Raw genomic sequence first — 21,119 nt, 5'->3', positions numbered from 1 at the left:
TATAAAGTGCGAAGCATGTATCAATTGTATTTGAAGAATGTTTTCTTTGCACAAGTGCGTGGATGGATATGCTCAATTTGTAAATAGGACTCTGCCGAAATTAGTATAGTATTTTGATAGGTTGAATGTATACAAATCTTGTGAATGTAACGTTGTGAACATACTGGTATCAATTGTATTTGAAGAATATTTTCTTTGCACAGGTGCGTGGATGGATATGCTCAATTTGTAAACAGGACTCTGCTGAAATTAGTATAGTATTTTGATAGGTTGAATGTATATGAATCTTGTGAATGTAACGTTTTGAATATACTGGTTCCATTAAATTTGAAGAATGTTTTCTTTGCACAGGTGCGTGGATGGATATGCTCAATTTGTAAACAGAACTCTGCCGAAATTAGTATAGTGTTTTGATAGGTTGAATGTATACGAAACTTGTGAATGTAACGTTGTGAACATACTGTTTCCATTAACTTTTACCATAGTTTCATTCCATGAGTCATAAACATAATTGCAGAGTAATTAGTACAATTATAAATATATTCTTCATTTTTGTTTATAGGTATTAAAGTGTTTTCCTCTATTTGTTTGACATTTTCTTGATTTTTATAATTGTGTTAGGTAAATTAGTTAACATATAATTTCGTATCCTCTAGGTGTTTCCAAACTTCAATGTCTTCATAATTAATAATATTAGGTACCAAGTCCATTAGCTTCCGATGTCTTCATGATTCTAAGCCTCTTCACTGTGTTGAGAAACATCCTATACACAAACCAACAAACATATGTGTACCATCTAAACATCCAAAGACAATATTGTCTTTTCCAATGACATAGGCCTTTGCCTGTCCAAAGTACCTAGGACTTGAATGAAACAGACCTTAAAAGCATGGTCCAAAATGTTTAATATTACGTTACTAGTAGTGAAGCTACTATTCCTACACCTTAAAATGTTGCTCGAAATAGACCAACTACTCTTCCACAAGGCTAGTCTTGTCATTTGATGGGATGCCATTTAGGGCTTAGTAGTGCATGTACAGACATCAGTCATAAATATGTGCATATATACACACAAAGACTCATTCACAAAAACATATATACATTAGTATAAATATATTGCACTAGTATAATCATTTAAAACGAAATGAAAGGTGCATACTCCCAAAGAACATCTCATACGAGCATCAAGTCCCCCTCCTTATCTTCATAAGTGAGCACAAATTCGGATGATCCATTTAAAAGCTTAGTGGCCTTTCTTGATTGCTCACTCTCTCCACTCGAGCCTAGTTATACAATCATAATTATATTTTAAAACTAGAAATGAATTATCTATGCAACTCATTATTGTCCTAGTCCTACTAATTTGACCTTGATTATCAAAATGTTTATGTCATCTTAAACCACTTGGTTCTAAAAGTTAGTCATTAGATTGAGGTGCAACAATGATTTAACAATAGTTTCACATCAAAACATTTAAGATCGAATTTATAGAAAATAAGTAAATTATACATTACTAATAAAAAATATATATAAAAAAAGAAGAAGATTACACTCACAAATGGAAGTGATGCTTGTGGTTAGATTATCCTACATGTCCTCCCTTGCTTGGGCTAAAGTAGCATATATAGAAGAAACATTTAGATCTACTTTCCTCCCTATTGACAATCTATCCATGTTAACCTTAAGAAACCCAAGTTGTCTTTTTTTCATAACAACAGTATTGTTCTTATTGCTACCATTGTACACTTTTTTCTTTGAAATTTGCTTCAATTTATCATCTTTGCATGTCTCATCTTCTCTAGAGGTCAGAGTCTTTACCTGATTAGCCAAGTTGTTCATCCTATAAGCCATATAGGCGGTTTCCTTGCCTGGTTAGCCAAGCAAGTTGTTCATCCTATAAGCCATATAGACGGTCATCCCACAACCTGACTGCTCCCAAGGAACAAAATTAATTATAGTAATGACTAATGAGTAATGTATTAGTTGACACATGGAGAGACAAAATAATGGAGGCAGCCATGAACCCAATCCTTTAACAATCCAAATTAATGGAGGCATATCCCAATCTTTTAGTTATTCTCATGATCAACATTTTATTATCTACTCTTCATCATTCCAATTTAAAAAAAAAAAAAAAAAACAATTAACCCTTAACAGAAAAAATTGACACACCCATATCAACAAAATAAAAATGACGTTAGAATTTATAGGAAAAAAATGATGGAACAGAAACAGAGAGAGAGGGAGGATAATAAAAGAACAAACACAAAAAACGAAATGTCAAAAATGTAGAAATTAAAATCTTAACTCCATCAAAAGGAACAGTATGATAAATTGATGGATTATCGGCTCTCTTTGTGTTAGAGATAGCGGCAACAAATGGAACATGTTAATATTTAAAAATTTCCTACTCAATAAAATATATAAAGATTTCCCTATTTAATTAAATATAATTAGTGTGTATTTATAGTGTATGACTGTTATATTAATTTTTTTTATAAAAAAATATTTTTAACTAAATTACAACTATAAATTATAAGTGAAAATTTTAATTAATAATTGATTCTTCACTCAAATAATTTAGAAAACAATTTAATTAATAATGAAAACCTAGTGCACAAAAAATCTCGCTACTCCAAGTAGCGAGATTTAACTAAATTAAAATATAAGTGAAAATTTAAATTAATAATTAATTCTTCACTCAAATAATTCAGAAAACAAAATTAAGTGTACAACATAGAAAATCTCGCTACTTGGAGTAGCATGATATAAATGTCAGGCCCATTCTTGCAAAGACGCATGACAACCAAATCTCGCTACTCCAAGTAGCGAAATTTGCTTAATGTCAATACGTGACAAATCTCACTACTCCAAGTAGCGAGATTACATCAAAGTTATTCTAAAAAATATTTCCTAAAAAGGGGTATTATTTAATATATATTTTTTAAAAAAAGATAATCGGGGAAAATACTCCCCAACAATATCCTTCTCCCCACCATGCTTTTAAAGTTCATATATATATATATATATATATATAACCTTATAGAACAGCTCAGACAAGAAGGAAACAATCCCATGATGAGCAAAGTATCACAGCCTCCAATAGTAGTAAAAATATGCATTATTAATGTGAAACTGGGGTTCTTATTATTTTGAAGGACCAGCATTTCCCTTGGTGTTTCTCTTCCCCTTTTATTTGTTAGGATTTTTTTTTGGGGGGGGGGGGGGGGGGGTGCGGGGGCGGCGTGGGTGTGGGGTGGTTGGTGGGTAGATCACAGATTCATTAATCCCACCATATCTCTGTATAACTAAACAGATTCCAAGTTTAAAACCGAGACAAAATAGCCCCGCAGCAACTAAAGTCATCATAAAATAAAAACATTTCAGTAACACTCCAAACTTAAAACCAGATATATAGCACATCCACATTCTCTTTCAAGTGCCAGGGTGCCGCCGCTGCTAGCGCTATTTCTAGATTCTACGAATCAAACTCATCCTCTGCTGATGTATCGATGGACCATCTTGCTTAACTTAGCTGTGAAAGAGATAATTATAATTGTACTGATGGGTGTGAAGTATGGGCTGCCATTGACCCTCCATGGTTAATGCCAAAACATTTCATAAAATTTCTGCAAGTCCCCTGGTTGCATGTTTTGTGACACGAGAACGGCACCCACAGCCAGTGCAGCAGATACAAAAACAGCACTCTTTAAGCATGTGTTTCCCCGTGATAATTGTGCCAAGATCGCCTTGCAGGACCTGTCCACATCCTTCAAGGATTTTTGGCGAGAAGTGTCCTCTACAGTAGCCAACGCTTTCTCATTCTATAAGATCACCAGAGAAATAGGTGAGCCAAAATCTCAACAATATTTCAATTATAATCAATACTGCCGGCAGCATATTGTGAAACAAAACTTCTAGGACAGAAGCAACATTAATTAGCAGGTGAGCCAAAATCTTGACAATATTTCAATTATAATCAAAACTGTCGGCAGCATATTGGGAAACAAAACTTCTAGGACAGATGCAACAGTAATTAGCAGGTGTCTATCACAATATTTGCGAAACAATAAAGTTTCAGAACCAGTTCAAGTTTGGAACCCAATCTAGAAAAAATGACAGTGGCAAAGACAACTGAAAATTAAGCAAGAATTTGGGGAAAAATGATTTGACAAAAATTTTGTTGAAGAAAATTATTTTTACTCCAGGACAATTCAGGACTTAGTCGTAACTATTTTAAATTTGTAGGATAAAAGAATAAAACAAAGAAAAAAGGGGGAATAGACTCGAAAGTCCGCAGTTGTCAAAGCAGCAAAATATGTTGGTTTGAAGACATTGTAACCATTAAGAGGAGCAATTCTTTGTTCCCCTTTTATTACTCATCATCTAAAGTAATATGTAGAATTGTTACCTTCTGTCTGAAACTCTTTAGAGTTTCTCTCACAACATCCAAAGCATGATGTCTAGAGTACCCCTTCCATCCATCAGACAGCTTTCTAAGAATAACAACACTAGCTTCAAGATTATCCAGATAAATGTTGTCCTGTTTCCAAAAATATTCCAGAAAATAATAGAATAAAAAAGGTTAAACCTTGCTTTAAAAAATAATGCACACGTGCACATTCGCACATGTGCCTGGCGCAATTCAATGGTCAGAAATTGCTCACCCATTGTTTGTAACAGCTGGGATTTTGGGTCAAACACCAAATGCAAATATCACCTGCTTCCTTTGACAGGTCAGTAAGGCCTGCAGACAGATTTGTACATCAAACCCTGATGTAGACTAATATAATTATTGTTGCCAAAAGAAAGTAAAATTAAAACCAACTAAAAGGCAGTCTATTTTGAGTGGCACATTACCCTCTCCAGCAGCTTTGATGGCAAACGGAAATATCTGCAGCGAAAGTAGCTTCATTGTTTTGCTTCCAGGGGTACCAGCAAGGGCCACATCCTTTAAGGTGGGATACACAGCTTGAAACCTTTCTGTGGCCTGAACAAAATACACACAATCTTCAGAAACAAGGTTCCATCAAGATAACTAATTGACGTGTTGAAAGATACTGCAAGTGTCACCTAATTCTACGCACCTTAACTCGAGCAGAAGGTGCTGTGAAGGAGATTCTCATCAGAAGCTCAAGAGCTGACGGTGGCACTAGGCGCTCACCTTTCTTGACACTGCCATTTAATAAAATAGGGCGAGCCTTTGGGAGGGAAAGAATTCTGCAATAAGGAATATCCAATATTATAGATCCAAAAATAATTTTGTAATTACATGACATGAATTTAATTTCATCACAACCTCTCCGCCAACTGTAAAATTAAGTCTCTTGACTGTGGATTAGAACTTGATTTGCTACTCAGTATAGGCAATAGAATGCGAACCCACATGTACAAACCTACAGTCAAATCTCCTTGGCAGGCCTACACAAATCAAAATTCAATCTCAGTATAGAAAACCTATTTGAGACAATAGTTTGAATCCCTCAAAAACCTGTACTTGCAATATACTACTGATTCTTTTGCTGGTATCACCTGTGCAATCACCCATACTATCACCGGAAGCTTATCTTGTCCTTGATATTTCGGGTTCTCCTTCATCAAGGGCACAAGACTGATCAACACATCCGGCTTTCTTCTCAATACCATTGCCAAAACAACAAATATGGCAACCTACAATATGAATATTAGACCACCAATTTTGCTTCAGTTACTCCACAGCTGTCAGACAATGTATTGTTCATGAAATACAAAATGTTGAAAAAGAACTTTATTGTTCTGCAATAAAGAATCCAAGCATAAAGAAAGATGTAGACTGTCGAAAATATGTCATATGATCTAAGACAACTACTCAATAATTCTTTGGCATGTGAATGAAATACCTTATTTGACTATATAATATTATCACCATACCATTTTTCATAGACATCGCATTGATAATCCACAGCATTAATGCACAATGGAGGACTAAGAATTAAGAAAAATTCTGAGTCATTTCATCATGCATTGCACAATTGAAAAAACAAAAAAAAACCCTAGGGATCCCATAATATTATCAATTTATGAAACCAGAGATAACAAAAAATGAGGAATAAATAATTATATTTCTTAAAGGAGGATAGGTTTGAGGACTGCAAAAATAGGCAGCATGGCTCTACAACTGTTCAAGTACATGAGGTCACAGATTTTAAATTTTTATGTTCCAATGAACGTAAGAAGCAGAAGATAAAATGTGACAAATACACTGTTGGTGTTACTTCATGTGTTTTGCCAATCCAAAACAATTATGCCAATGTCAGCCAGGAAGCACTGACAAACGAACCTTCTCGAAAAAAAAAAATGCAGTAATATTAGAAAAAGGTTAGGGCATTAAACCATTGATATTAAAAAAAGACAAAAGTGGGATGTCATCTTTTGATCACCCACAGGAGACATTAGTATCTCTTTAAGAAAAAAAAGAAAGAAATAAAAAAGACTTGAATTATACACATTCAATTCTAAATTTAATAAGATGCCTTCCAAATTGAATTAATTAATACAAATGCAAATACCAAATCATCATAAACTTTATAGAATATGAAAAAACTCATTACTTTATTAATCCCCATACGTGACTTCATCTTTTAAACCCCACCAGTATTCCATCACTAAAGAAGACCAATATAGTGACGTACGGTAAAAAGAGATGTATACTAAGCTTATGATTAAAATAAGGAATAAACAAGAAAATTAGCACCCACTTCAAGAAACTTTTTCCAAAGGGCACAAGTTTTGATGTGACAAGAAAACTAAGCACCATCAAGGTTTGATTTATAATCAATTTATCATAAAACATACAACAAATATCAGAAAAATTTTAGTATGTTGTTTTGACTATTGACAAGGATAATAATTAATAGCACCACATTCTCAAAGGTGTTGAACACCAAAGGACTTAAAAAGTGAAGCACAAAATCAAGTTCTCTCAGTAGCATTTATTTAATGACAAATAATGTTATTTACTAATTACAAACTATATATGAAAAAGCTTAAATCTTGACAAGGGTGTAATCTATAACTAACTATACAAAAAAGCTATAATAAAATAAATCATATGTGTCACAGATATTAAGTTACTAACATAATAATATTTAGTGTCACATAGTCGAAAATTTGAAATACACCGACTCCTTTAACAGTATGTGACTTAATTAGGCTCTAGGGTTACAAGCTAAGGTTCTGTGGGCAGTAAAGCTGACAAGAAAAACACCAGAAGTGATCTTCCTATCACAGCGATTATTCACAAGTTTATTCGTCAAGATAAAATGTGATGTGGAAAAATCAGATGATATATATAAGCAAAGATTAATGAGCATTTCAAATGAGTTTTTTGTTGTAATGTTTTATTTTAATAAAAACTTCTTCTGGGAAAAAATACTTAAAAGCTTCAGTTAAATTCTCCTTGAATCCATTCCCTCAACACATTTTCTCATAGTTCATTCTAATATGTAGGTCCTGCAACCAAATCAAAGAAGACTGCTTCCTTGAGCTGAAAAATTACCAGATTTCTCATTAACAAAATAAAAAGGAAAATTTTTGAATATCATTAAAAAAGTATGCGCCATTTCTCAGTTTATATAATAGTTTACCAGAAGGAATAGAAATTTTTCAGACAATTGCTTCAGCACCTGTTCAGATAATTACTACATTGATTTCATAGGATCTCAATATAAGCTGAAATGATGCAGGAAATAATTAACAGTTTACTCCATCAAATGATCTTTATTATTAAACACCCTATCAAAATTTCAATGATCATCTGAATCCATAACAAGATATACATAAGTGTACATCTCTTACCACCAAACTACACTTTGAAAATAGATCAAAATTTACTCAAATTCTTTTACCCATGCACTTCAAACTATTCAAAATGAAGTACAATAACATGTAGATATTATCTGGGCATCCAGTAATATTAGTCCTTGCCTTTATTATTATTTGTAAGTGATTGAAAAGACTTTTCACTGTGGGAATGGAAAGTTGGAAACATTCTTTCCTTGTCAAGGGCATCTTTATATGTATGTTAGCGGTGTTACCGGAGGAGCCCATGGGTGAACTTGATACACATGGGTAAACACCAACTTGACCCAAAAGCTTAAACCTATTGGGTCTTGGGTCCAACCATGTATATAAGCATCCATCATTCACTCAAATTTTCCAATGTAAGATAAACTTACAAGTGGAATTCTCAACAATTTTTCCCTCACTTGTGAGTTCCAACTGCTACCCCTTGAATGGAAACCGTCTCCCTTATGGGAGTAAGCTCAATTCCCCAACAGTTGCTCAAGTGGGTCTTACTACTGGCGTCTTACATGTCTCGAATTACATTCCACGTGCCTCCGAACCAATCCTACCTCTCACGTCTTAACCCTATTCGAATCCATCCCCAACCTAGATGATCTACACACACTTGGTCCTCCAATTGTTAGCATGTCAGAAGAATTAGCTTCACGTCTCGACCTTTTACAATGTCGCTGACCTAGAATTACGAACCGTCAGCTCTGATACCACTTATTACCGGAAAAGCCCATGTGTGGACTTAATTGGGTGAACACCAACTTGACCCAAAAGTTTAAGCCTATTGGATCTTGGGCCCAACTATATATATAAGCACCCATCATTTACTCAAATTTTCCAATGTGAGATAAACTCACAAGTGGAATTCTCAACAAGTGGTTTTAGCATGCAAGAGAGCTATAGTTGTTGCAGATGAGGACATACATAAACTACAAGATAGTATATATTTGACCTTTTCTCCTTGTGTAAAATCTTCTTCAGGTTTTTTTATATCAATTTATAGTAGTCTCTAATTTTGGTCGGAAACATCTATGTATCATTGCACTTAAAATCTACACATTTAGCTTATTCCCCCAACACTTTTACGACACACAAAGTGCTGGTCCTGCTGGAGGTACATCAAAATTACATCAAACTCAACTGCAGCTCAAAACTAACCACACAAATACATACATGCACTCTATATATATGATGACACTACATATAAAAAGCATGTGATAGATGATCACCTGAGACTTTGATGGCATTTGTTGAACCACCTTTTTGGATCCCTTGGCAGGGCCTTGATGGCTTGCTAGGTCAGCAAGAATGCCATCCAATGACCATAACACAAAGGGACCAAGTGCTTCAAATGAACGTTTGCTGATCCAGTCAACTGATGTCTTATAAACAGCTTCAGGTAAGTGTGAAAGTGGGATCTGTATGGCAACTAGAACAATTATTCAATCTATACAAAATTCTGAATAATCAACCACTAGATGCCCCATCAAATCAAAAGATATAGCGAACGAAGTGATACCACTGTTCTATAAAATTACTAGAATAGTTATAATGCAGACAGAATCCTGGTAGAACAATACAATCAAAGATCAAACCTGTACCAGGACTTTCATAAAATCAAAAGATATGGCAAACAAGTCAATAAGATAGTTCAAAATATAAAGAGAAAAGTAGATATCTCAGAGAGGATCCTAATGAAGATGAAAATCAATAATGGGATGGATGTCATATAATGTACAAAAATTAATCGCATCAAGCATGTGATTTGGATCCTTACCTGAATTCGCAGTTTTATTAGCATTACTCAAATCATTAAAAGTCAAATATTAAAATGTTATTTAAACAAAATCACCACAGCTATAAGAATTGAAAGGAATTGAAAACTCCTGTTACATCAAAACATAAAACTCACATGCATGCACGAAACAGAGAATACAATAATCGAATTCATCTTATGAGACTTCTTAACGAGACACCCAAACTCTTTTCGGCACAGATTGTTCACAATTTCAATGAAACAGATAGTTCACGACAAAAAGATTAAAGCTTTAACATTTACCTGCTAAAAAAAGGCAGACCTATGAAATGATACAACATATACTCACATCGACCATCTTGGCAACAGAGGACTCCTTCAATGTCTTCATCCAAGGGAATTGTGCCCCACTCACAGAAGAAAATGCACGACCAAAGTAATCTGCGAATCGCATGAGCTGGATATCATGCTGTGCCCCATATGATTCCTAAACAAAACAACACAGAGAAAGAAAAATGGGACCTAATCAATTAAATCAACAGATCAGAACAAACAAAAGCGACACAAACCACCGAAATTGAAAGAATTGAAGCTCTCACCGATATCTCAGCGAGGAAAAAAGCAAGGCCATCGGGATCAATCTTCGCAGCCGCCTCGCCCACCGTCACCTTCGGCTTCTTCGGTTTCTTCGCCTTCGGCTTCTTCACCTCAGCACCACCATTGTCCACGTCACCAGAAGCCTCCCCCTCACTATCATCCTCATCACCATCGGAATCCTGCTTTGATCTAGCCACGGGTTCGACGACGGCCGCCTTCTTTGCCTCCTCCGCGCGGCGGCGCCGCTCCTCCGACTGCTGCTCGATCGCCCAGAACACGCCGTTGCTGTCCCCAGCGGTCCCGCCGTTCGGGCGATCGGCTAATACCTCCGGCGGCTTCTCCGAGCGTTTCCGATTGCGCTTGGAATACGTCACCGTCTGCCAGCCACTGTTGTGATCCTCAAAACCACCGTTGTTTTCCAATTCTTCTCTGAGAATTGCTTCAATGACCGCAGAATTCTCATCCAATTTTCCCTCCATTTTGCCCCACAATTCTCTCTTTCACTCCAAGAACAGAGCTTCTGCGCCTCTCTCGTCTCCCGGTTTTAGCCGACGAGCAGACGTGAGAGAGGACAGAGTAGAAGTCAGACCAGACGGAGAACGGAAGCGGACAAGAAAAGGGACCCTAAGCCATCGGACACGTGGATGTACCCTTTTACTTTTTTGCTCTTCCTCTTTCACCGTAATAACAAAAAATGCCATTATCCGTTTCCGTTTGGGAGAAAATAATGCATTATTTACGGCATGAGGGAGGGAGTTATGCAATGAGCTTTTACCATTGGATTTCGTACCACTTGAAAATTTTCAAGAGGTAACGATGGTAACTACTAACTAGTTGCTATGGGAAAATGAATTTTAGTAATTACTCTTTATTAAATGAGAATTTAATATTTTTAAAATATTTTTAAAGTATTAAGAATTTAAAGTATTATATTTGGGTTTTTTTTAAAGTAAATGTATAAACTGTTAATATTAAAAAAATATTATAATAGTCATTGGGGTCAGCAATAGAGGACCTATGCAAGTCTTGTTTTTCTTGAAATTTAAAAATTGAGGGATAAAGTTAAGCGGATGATGTGATATTTTGTAATTTTTTGAAAGGTAGTCATATGAAGATAGAGTAATCTTTAAAAAGCACTTGTTAATTAAAGATTTTATTTTCAAAAAAATTTGAAAAAAAATGAGTTGGTTATATAGAGATAAGAGTTACTTTTTAAAAGGTTTGTTTAATGAGGATTTCAAGATATTCATTATGGGGGGAAAAAAAATCTAATGTCCATCTTTAGCAAGCAACTAGTTACTCTATTCACAAAATAACTTATTTTGAAAAGATATTTATATTTAAGTGATAAATATTTCAAGAAATTTCCTAAGTACTAGCGAACGGAGGCTAATAATTTTTTATTTTTTTAAGATTCCTTTAAAAGCCTTACAAAAATTCACATAAGCCCCCACAATGGCCTTATTTCAAAGAAGCCCCTTGCATTATGGTCAAACCAACTTATTAGGTTTCAAATAATGTATTTTATTCCATTTATTTTTAGTTGTATTTCTAACAATTAAGTTATTAATTAATGAAATCTTATGCTTGCATTAGTTAGTAATTATAAAATGATAATGCAATAAGTGGATAAATAAATAAATAAACATGAAAACTTGTGTGCATGCAGGTATTATAGCTGAGTAATGGAAATAACTTTATGCCCAGTTGAAAAGCAAGTTATAGGCAACCCTCTAAGGCATTGTTTGGGGTCAGCGCAATTTTTGAAAAAATATTATAAAAGCCAAAATTGTCAACAAAGTCACTCGAGAAGAAGTATCTCATGCCACTAATTGTTTATTTTATTTGATTAGTTTATCTAGGCAAAGCACTTTGCAAATTGCAGTTGTGGTTGGGCTTTTTACCAAGTGAGGATAGTGAAAGGGGATGAGTAGAAGATTACTTGCATGATATGGTATACAAATGTGAGTTATTGATGATGGAAGGTTACATATAACTTCTTTTCACTTTGATTAACTAATTGTTATGAATCTGGACAAACTTTGGAGAAGGTAAAGGTCATCGAAGATTAAAGGTTCCAACAACTGCGATAGAATTGCACTCCTTTCTTGGTCATTCCAACTATTATTGTAGATTTCTTAAGTGGTACACAAAAATTATCACTTCGATAATAGAATTGCTAAAAATGTTATAAGTGGAATTAAATGTGAGAGTACAAAGGGCTTTTGATAAATTATAGGAAACCATGTTGAGGGATCCACTCCTTGTTTTTTTGGACATCATGAAGCCCATTGAGGTACAAATTGATGAATTTGACTTTGCTCTTAGTGGTGTCATATTGCAAAAGGGCCATTGTATTGTGTATAAGAGCTAGAAGCTTAGTGAAGCCAAACGAAATCAAATTTTATTATGTATGTATATATATATATGCATTCTAAGCTTAAAGAAACATAAAGGAAACTATTGCTAACATTTTGTATATCATATTGTTCACAAATATCTCTCTAATATTTTGATTTGCTCATATCCCTTGAAATAAAGAAAATACCAAAACTCTTGCTTCAGAGTTTCTTTTTCTTTTATTTTATCTTGTATTTTAGTTCTTGTGAGGATCATTCTTTTTGTTGTATTTGAATTTGTTGATATCCTTTCCTCCCTCAAAGGAAAAGGTGTTTTGATATCCTTTCCTCCACAGAAAGCAAGAAATTGTAAGTTTCACTGGATATTGATGGAACCTTAAGGTGGTTAGCGCCTTAAGAGAGTGGATGTATTGTAGAGATCCAAACCTGTATAAGTTGTGTTCGTCGACGAAGGGTCATGTTCGTTGACGAAGTCCTTCAGTCGTTGACGAAATTCAGAGCCTCGTCGACGAGCTGTGAGGCGGATTCGTCGACGAAGACACCAACTCATCGACGAATTGGACTTGGTCAAAGGCCCTATAAATATCCAATTTGAGTTGCTTAAGAGCTAAGTTTCTCCCAAAAGCTCTCTCTCTCTCTCTCTCTCTCTCTCTCTAAGATTCTTCGTTGTTCGTCATCCGTTTCCAAAAACGGAGCGTACTGTGTGGATCAGAAGAGAAAACTTTACAATTTTAGCGGATCGGATCGTCGTTTTGGAGATTTTTGGGTTTTTCCCAAAAATCGAGGTAGGGATCTGATTTTAGTTTTGATTGGATATTCGGATAGTAGTAGAAAATATAGTAAGATTATATTCTGTGGTGTTTAGGTTTTGAGGGTCCCGGGTTGTCGATTTGGACCGTGTTCGTACAAAGTTTCATTTTGAGTGTAAGGTAAGAGGAATTTGATTTCAATAGTATTTTTGGAAAAACCAAACCGCTAAAAAGCTAGTTTATGTTATTATGTATTTTAACTGCTTATTTTCTAAATTCTTCTGAGTAGAAATGCCAATTTTACGATTTTACAGTTTTTGGTAAAAACGAAGATTTCGACGTGTGATCTCCAAGCTTTACAGAAATCATTTATTTGTATTTATACTATAGTAAGAGATGCTCAAATCCTTTACTTATTCATTTAAATGATGTTTACTGGATTTCTATCATTTAGCGGGTTTGGGGATTAAACTTGTGTGATATATGTTGAAATGGAAATGTATGAATTTTCTATACTATTGATATAGATTATGGGAACGGAGTTCCAAATTGTTATATTGAATATGTTGAAATGGAAATGTATGAATTTTCTATACTATTGATATAGATTATGGGAACGGAGTTCCAAATTTTTATATTGAATATGTTGAAATGGAAATGTATGAATTTTTCTATACTATTGATATAGATATAGGAACGAAGTTCCAATTTGTTATATTGAGAATGTGAAAAACGAAGGCCGGTGACACACCGAACTGAATTAGTAAACAAAAAGGGGTAAACTGAGTGGAAAGGCGCCGGTTTGAACCCAATGTGATTGTCTGAATTTGTGAAAAATACTGGAATTGCACAAGTTACTGTTTTGCTACAAATTGTATATATGATGCTGGAACCACAACTTGTGACCAAAAGAAGTTGAAAGAAAATTTAGAAAAAGGGGTTGAAAGATACTCCAGTTCGGGGTTGAAATAAACTCCTAGGGTTAGGTACCGATGCTGGCAGTGCAACCATACATCAGAAAATCAGTATGGGTATATTAGATGGTTAACCTGCGAGGAGTTAGTAAGGTGTTGGTAAAAATAAACAAGGGGGCGGTCGGATCATAAAAGATGCTCGGCTTTGTCTGCACGAACAGGACACTGTCAGAGGCAATTAGTGCACAATCCATGCCACTGGGTAAACATGCAAATTGTCATACCAAGGTGGAGGTGTTCTAATAATCATATGCATAATTTAAATACTTGATGTGCACATAAATGTTATATGATACAGTATTATAAACAAATGTTTCAAATGTATGAGTTCGTATGAAAATGTGTATATATGCAGTCACACACTGTTGTAACTCTTTCTTCCTTACTGAGAGGTGTCTCACCCTATCATACAACCTTTGTTTTCTAGTCCATCAGTATGCCGGTCCTAGTAGCTAAAGGGACTGGGGGATTATTTTTGGTTAGCTTATGTAAGCATTTGAATCTTGTATTAAACCTAGATGAAAGTCCTTTTTGGAGGGTTGGAATAACTAGATTTATTCTATATCTGGTTTTATGTAATTGTGGATGTATTAGTAAACTCTGGTATAAGACTGATAGAAATCCCAATGGATGTTTATGTTTTTACGCAACATTTACATCGAAGTTATGTATGATTTATACCCGTATGTCTCTGTTTAGGGCGGGTTGTTTACGTATCTTGAATAGATACATGTATTTGGTATAAGTGAGTGACACCTGGGTCCATAAAAAGGGTCTGGTCTTTACAGTTGGTATCAGAACCCATAGCCAATCGGAAGTATGATTTGATTCATGCTACCTGGTTAGGGATATGTGCTAAACTTAGAAGTTGCTAGTTGTGATAGTCTAGAATATACCAGAGTATAGGATAAGGATAAGACCTTGGATTTTGCTTTGTATATTTGGAGACGAAAATTCATCAATAGATTTCTGGGTTTTTCTGGATCAGTCGAAAGGTTCAGAAAGTCACAACAATCCATTGACAGTTTTGTTTCCTCGTAAAAGGGAGAAATTCAAGTTCAAATGATATTGTCAAATTAATGGAGTACGTCAATATTGGAAATATGAATTTAAGGGATTGAGTCTATAATATGATAATAGTAGTGATGGGTAGGCTATTACTTTCTAATGGATTCTCGTAAATGTTTTCAGGATGGAATCCAGGGATATCACTACCAACGTAGGTGGCAGTAGTAGTGAGGGTGCTGGCCCTGAGACTGGTAATGACTCTACTACTGTGTTGTGTGACTTCGCACAGCAGCTTATAGTTGAGGTAGTGTGGACAAATAGGGGGCAGGATCGTCATACGACTGAGTTGGGTTGCTCCATTCAGTAGTTCACCAGATTGAAGCCCTCGACTTTCATGGCCAGTATAGATCCAGTTCATGCTGAGAATTGGATCCAGGAGATTGAGAAGATCCTAGATTGTTGAACTGCATCAAGAGGCAGAAAGTCACCTTCGCCACGTTTAAGTTGGTAGGGGAGGCTGAAAGATGGTAGGTGTCTATAAAACAGATGGAAGAGCACCGACCGATGCCAATAGCGTTGACGTGAGCTCGTTTTAAAGAGCTCTTCTTTGAATGTTATTTTCTAGCCACAATTAGAAACGCGAAGATGGAGGAATTCATGAATCCGACATAGGGATCGTTAGCAGTGCAGCAGTAAGCTGCCAAATTCCAGAAGCTATCCCAATTTGCTCCATTCGTGATTCCTGATGAAGCAAAGAAGGCCTGAAAGTTTCAGAGGGGTTTGAGGAGCGGGATCTGTAAGCATATGGCGATTTTACAGTTATAGGACTTTGCTATGTTGGTTTATAATGCCATGGTAGCAAAGGAGTGTTTGTTAGAGGATGTAGAGGTTCAGGTTACGAAGAAGAGGCCAGCACCTCTTAATTCTTCGTCTGGGGCAGGACAGGGTAAGTAGAAGAAGAACAGTGGTGGTACATCGCAGAATATCGCGCATGTTCAATGTTGCTCTTTATGTGGTAAGAATCACCATGGGCAGTATTGATTGTCTACGGGGGCCTGTATACGGTGTGGTAGACAAGGACATTAGATGAGAGACTGTTAGATGCAGAGGAATAGTGGAACCTTGCAGCAGCCATACATGGGTAATGCTCCAACACAGCGTGGCAGTCAGTAGTGGGGTACGGCCTAGGCTAGGGTGTTTTCTCTGACTCCTGGTGACACTGAGAACGCAGGTGACATAGTCATAGGTATCATTTACATAATTTCTCATAAATCTGTAGTATTATTTGATTCCAGGGCAACACATTCTTTTATTTCTCGAGGTTTTGTTAAATTGTGTGGATTAGAAGTGCAATTGTTAGATTATGAAGTGGTGGTGGCTACACCGTCTGGATCTATGGTCGGGTGTAGCAAGGTAGTTCGGGACTTCCCGATTGAAATACAGGGGAGGATACTACCAGTTGATCTTGTGGTATACAACATGTATGGCTTTGACATCATCTTAGGAATGGATTGGTTGTTTTCTAGTTATGCCAGTATTGATTGCCATAGGAGGGAGGTGTTGTTCAGACCGCCAGGAAAGCAGGAATTCCAGTTCCTCAGATCGTGTGTGCATTCTGCACCACGAATCCTTCTTGTTATGCAAACTAGGAGGCTACTTCTTAAAGGGTGCCAAGGATATCTGACATTTGTGAAAGACACGCCAACAGAAGAATGGGAATTGGAGATGATTACTGTAGTGCGTGAGTTCACTGACGTGTTTCCAGAGGACTTACCAGGATTACCTCTAGACCGTGAGGTGGAATTTGCCATAAAATTAGCTCCAGGTACGACGCCTATATCGAAAGCTCCATATCATATGGCTCTAGCTGAGCTAAGAGAGTTGAAAGAATAGCTTCTAAAGCTGCTTGACAAGGGGTACATTCGACCTAGTGTTTCTCCTTGGGGAGCATCGGTGTTATTTGTGAAGAAGAAGGATGGGTCGATAAGGATGTGCATTGACTACCGAGAACTGAATAAAGTGACGATAAAGAATAAATATCCACTACCCAGGATCGACGATTTACTTGATCAACTTCTGGGCACGCAGGTCTTCTCCAAGATTGACCTACGATCTAGGTATCACCAGTTGAAGGTGAAAGCAGAGGACGTCTCGAAAACTGCATTTCGATCCCGGTATGGCCATTATGAATTTATGGTTATGCCTTTTGGTTTGACTAATGCACCTGTAGCATTTATGGATTTGATGAATAGGGTCTTCCACGAATATCTAGACCAGTTCCTCGTGGTATTTATTGATGATATCCTAATGTATTCTAGGAGTGCTGTAGAGCATGAAGTTCATTTGAGGCTAGTATTGCAAATGCTTAGGGATAAGAGGTTGTATGCTAAACTGAAGAAGTGCGAGTTTTGGCTGGAACAGATTGCATTTCTGGGGCACGTGGTGTAGAGACCTGAAGAATAATAGTATTTAAATAATAATAGGTGAGACAAATGGAAACAGAAACAGAAGAAGGTAGTAGGAAGCGTTCGTCGACGACATTGCATTTTGGAAAATTTCAGGAAACTACTAGGCTTCGTCGAAGAATGCAGGATTTCGTCGACGAAGGTCTTCAGGATTTCATCAACGAGGTCCCATTTCGTCGACGAGAAAATACCGAGTAAAGGTTTTGGGCTGCTCTGAATTTTGTCGATGAAGGGTAAGGTTCATCGACGAATTTATTGAAGGACTCGTCAACGAGGTGACGTGTCTCGTCGATGAATCTTGCCCTATAAATAGTGAAAGCTCGAATTTTTAACCCATTTTCAGTGCTCTCTCTCTCTCTCTCTCTCTCTCTCTCTCTTCTCTCTTTCTTCTACTGTCCCTCTCCCTTCTCTCTTCGAGTTCGGCCCCGCCAGTTGCCGGATCGATGATCTGAAGCCACCACGATACTTTTGGCAAAGTTCTCTGCAAGTTTGCCCGAGCGGATCGTTGGTGAAACGAAGTTGGATTTCATCCCAAATTCAGGGTAAGGCCTTTTAGCCAAATTTTGGCTTTCTGACAGTTATAGGAAATGATGTAGGCAAAGAAATACTGATATTCTATTCTGAAAAATATTATTTTCGGGGTTTTATGTAGGAGGCCTTGCGGGTGTTAGGCTAGTGTACCATAGGGGCTTTCTAGTAGTCAGGTAAGGGAAATATGCTATGCTAGGTAATTTTAAAATATTATACAGTTTATTAAATTATGAATATTATGTGTTAAAGTATGGTGTGGGTTGAGAATATGAATATAGTACAGAGATATGTTTTACGAATTATAGTATCATGATTTTATGAATTCTAGTACCATGATTATACGAATTTCAGTATTATGATTATGCAGTTTCAGTGTTATGATTATACAGTTCTCAGAACTATGATGTATGGATTACAGTTACAGTTTATTTAGTATCATGGTTATTACAGTTATTTCAGAATCATGGTAAATCAGATAGTTGTATATAGAAATATATTACATAGTATCATACCCTATTGGACTATGTAGTTACAGAGCATGGTACCGTTGCTACAAATATTTATGTTATGAGTGCAACCACCTATTTAGATAATACGTGGTAGTAGGTCAATCACCTAAGCCCTTGATGTGGACAGGCTCCCCATCAGATATGGGTTGAGGTGGGCATATCAGACCGATGGAGTATACTGATTTACCCTGGTCGGCCAGCCAATGTAGATCCCACCTACAGGCCGCACAAATTTTTCATGAGGGGTTAAATCATGACACACAGTTATCCACAAGGAAAGTTTTTAGTTGCTATTACGTATATACAGATTTATAGAAATAGGGAACATACTTATGTACACTAGAAGTATTTTAAATAGTAACCTACAATACTGTTATGTTAAGCAACATGGAAAGGGTGGTGGATTTTATCACTTGTATTGTATTTACATATTCAGTTATACATGATTATATGAAAACATATTTTCATAATATTATAACTCATTTGCCACACACTAGTAATAGCATATTTCGTCTTATTAAGTGTTGGCTCATCCCAGTGTTGAATCATTTTTCAGGTGATCCAGGAAGGTGAGCAGACCAGGCTCGCAGATAGAGGGGCTTCAGTAGTGCCCTGTCAGTGAAGTGAGTATTGTGGAGGATTTTTGTATATCTCAGTATAGTTGAGGGTATTTTGGGGAAACATGTTAGTACTCTGGTATTGGTATTGCGTGTGTGTGTATATATATATTTACATATGGTTATCTTTATTTTATTTCTGCTTCTTGCTGCTTAGGTTAATGATTGGGTTTACCCCCAGTATTGTATTAAAGCATGTATATTATCATAGTATAAAAAAAAAAAAAAAACCCAGTTTACTAAGTAGGTTGTTACACGTGGTGTCTAAGGAAGGTGTATCGGTAGACCCGAGCAAGATAGAAGCAGTAGTGGACTGGGCAAGACCGAAAAATGTTCAGGAGGTCAGAAGTTTTCTGGGTCTTGCAGGTTACTACCATCGGTTTGTTAAAGGGTTCTCCAATTTAGCAGGTCCTTTGACGAAACTCACGTGGAAGAACGTGAGATATGATTGGCTGGATGAGTGCGAGCTGAGTTTCCAGGAGCTGAAGCGGCGACTGGTCGCTGCTTCAGTTCTGACTCTTCCATCCAATGATGGTGGTTTTTTTTATTTATAGAGACGCTTCAAAAAAGGGTCTTGGCTGTGTTCTAATGCAGTAGGGCAAGGTAGTTGCTTACGCTTCTCATCAACTCAAAGAATACGAGAAGAACTACTCGACGCATGATTTGGAATTAGCAGCGGTAGTGTTTGCACTAAAAATTTGGAGACACTACTTGTATGGTGAAAGGTGTGAGATTTTTACCGACCATAAAAGTCTTAAATACTTTTTCACCCAGAAGGAGCTCAACATGAGACAGCTTAGATGGCTTGAGTTGATTAAAGACTACGACTGTGTTATTAGCTATCACCCAGGAAAGGCTAATGTGGTAGTCGATGCTCTGAGTCGGAAGTCTGTGGATGCGTCTATTTCGGCAATGGAGGTTCAGCTTCAAATCTGTATGGACCTTGAAAGGTTAAGTTTGGAGGTGGTAGAAAGAAAACATTAGGTTGTTCTTACTAGTGTAAGAACCCGAACCGTGATATATGGATTTATTATGTAAAAGAGGGGTAAAAATGGAATTTCACATATTTCGTTAACGAGGCCATAATTCGTTGACGAAGGTTGAAGGCTTCTCGTTGATGAAATTCAGAAGCTCGTCGACGAGTGAATGCCAAGAGGTTCAGGATATTTGAAATATCTGGCTCATTGATGACGCCACCGACTCATCGACGAGGCTAGTGGAGAATTCATCGACGAGGACACCAATTCGTCGACGAATCCACTTGGGTCAAAGGTGCTATAAAAGATATTTTTAGTTGCTTTAGGGCTAAGTTTCCCTAAACTCTCTCTCTCTCTCTCTCTCTAGAACTCTCCCTATCTCTCTCTCTCTAGATTCCTTCGCCGATCATTGATGGAATTGGGAATCTGAAGTTACCACGAGGATCAAGGAAGGATTCTCTACGTTTCTAGCGGATTGAAATTCCATTTCGAGTGTTTTTAGGTTTCGGGCTAAAATCGAGGTAAGGCTCGGTTTTTATTTCTGATTCAGTATATGTGTAGTGGTATGGATTGTAAGTAAGTATTGTACTGTGGTTGGTAGGTTTTGGAGTCTCGATTTGTAGTTTTGGGGACCGTAAAGTTCGTAGTTGGAATTCGGGTTAAGGTAAGGGGATTCTATTTATATCATTTTGTTTTCGAAATCAGGATTGGTAAGTTTGTAGGCTACGATCGTATGTATG

General features: G+C 36.6%; 1 protein-coding gene and 1 pseudogene across 1 annotated transcript; both read right to left on the bottom strand.

Annotated features, from left to right (window-relative positions):
• Positions 1 to 693: 693 nt before the first annotated feature.
• LOC131160788 (auxin-responsive protein IAA13-like) lies at positions 694 to 1,851 on the bottom strand (annotated as a pseudogene).
• Positions 1,852 to 3,279: 1,428 nt separating this feature from the next.
• On the bottom strand, positions 3,280 to 10,781 carry LOC131159515 (uncharacterized). The gene is made up of 10 exons (XM_058114492.1): positions 10,192 to 10,781; positions 9,942 to 10,079; positions 9,066 to 9,254; positions 5,533 to 5,670; positions 5,300 to 5,421; positions 5,088 to 5,220; positions 4,861 to 4,990; positions 4,668 to 4,747; positions 4,412 to 4,543; positions 3,280 to 3,824 (listed from the first exon to the last, which is right to left on the bottom strand). Exons 1-10 carry the CDS (start codon positions 10,666 to 10,668, stop codon positions 3,603 to 3,605), a joined length of 1,761 nt encoding a protein of 586 aa, XP_057970475.1. The 5' UTR covers positions 10,669 to 10,781; the 3' UTR covers positions 3,280 to 3,602.
• Positions 10,782 to 21,119: the final 10,338 nt, after the last annotated feature.

This window comes from Malania oleifera, chromosome 7 (assembly GCF_029873635.1).
Source record: "Malania oleifera isolate guangnan ecotype guangnan chromosome 7, ASM2987363v1, whole genome shotgun sequence".
In the NCBI taxonomy this organism is placed as follows: domain Eukaryota; kingdom Viridiplantae; phylum Streptophyta; class Magnoliopsida; order Santalales; family Ximeniaceae; genus Malania; species Malania oleifera.
Note: the sequence above shows the minus strand (reverse complement) of the source record. Positions and strands in the feature narration are given on the sequence as shown.

Excerpts from the sequence above, each read along its gene's own strand:
- LOC131159515 (XM_058114492.1), bottom strand. The coding sequence starts at position 10,668 with ATGGAGGGAAAATTGGATGAGAATTCTGCGGTCATTGAAGCAATTCTC. Across the intron at positions 10,080-10,191 it reads TTTTCCTCGCTGAGATATCG|GAATCATATGGGGCACAGCA; the intron begins GTGAGAGCTTCA and ends TGTTTTGTTTAG. Across the intron at positions 5,671-9,065 it reads AAATGCCATCAAAGTCTCAG|GTTGCCATATTTGTTGTTTT; the intron begins GTGATCATCTAT and ends TTCATATTGTAG.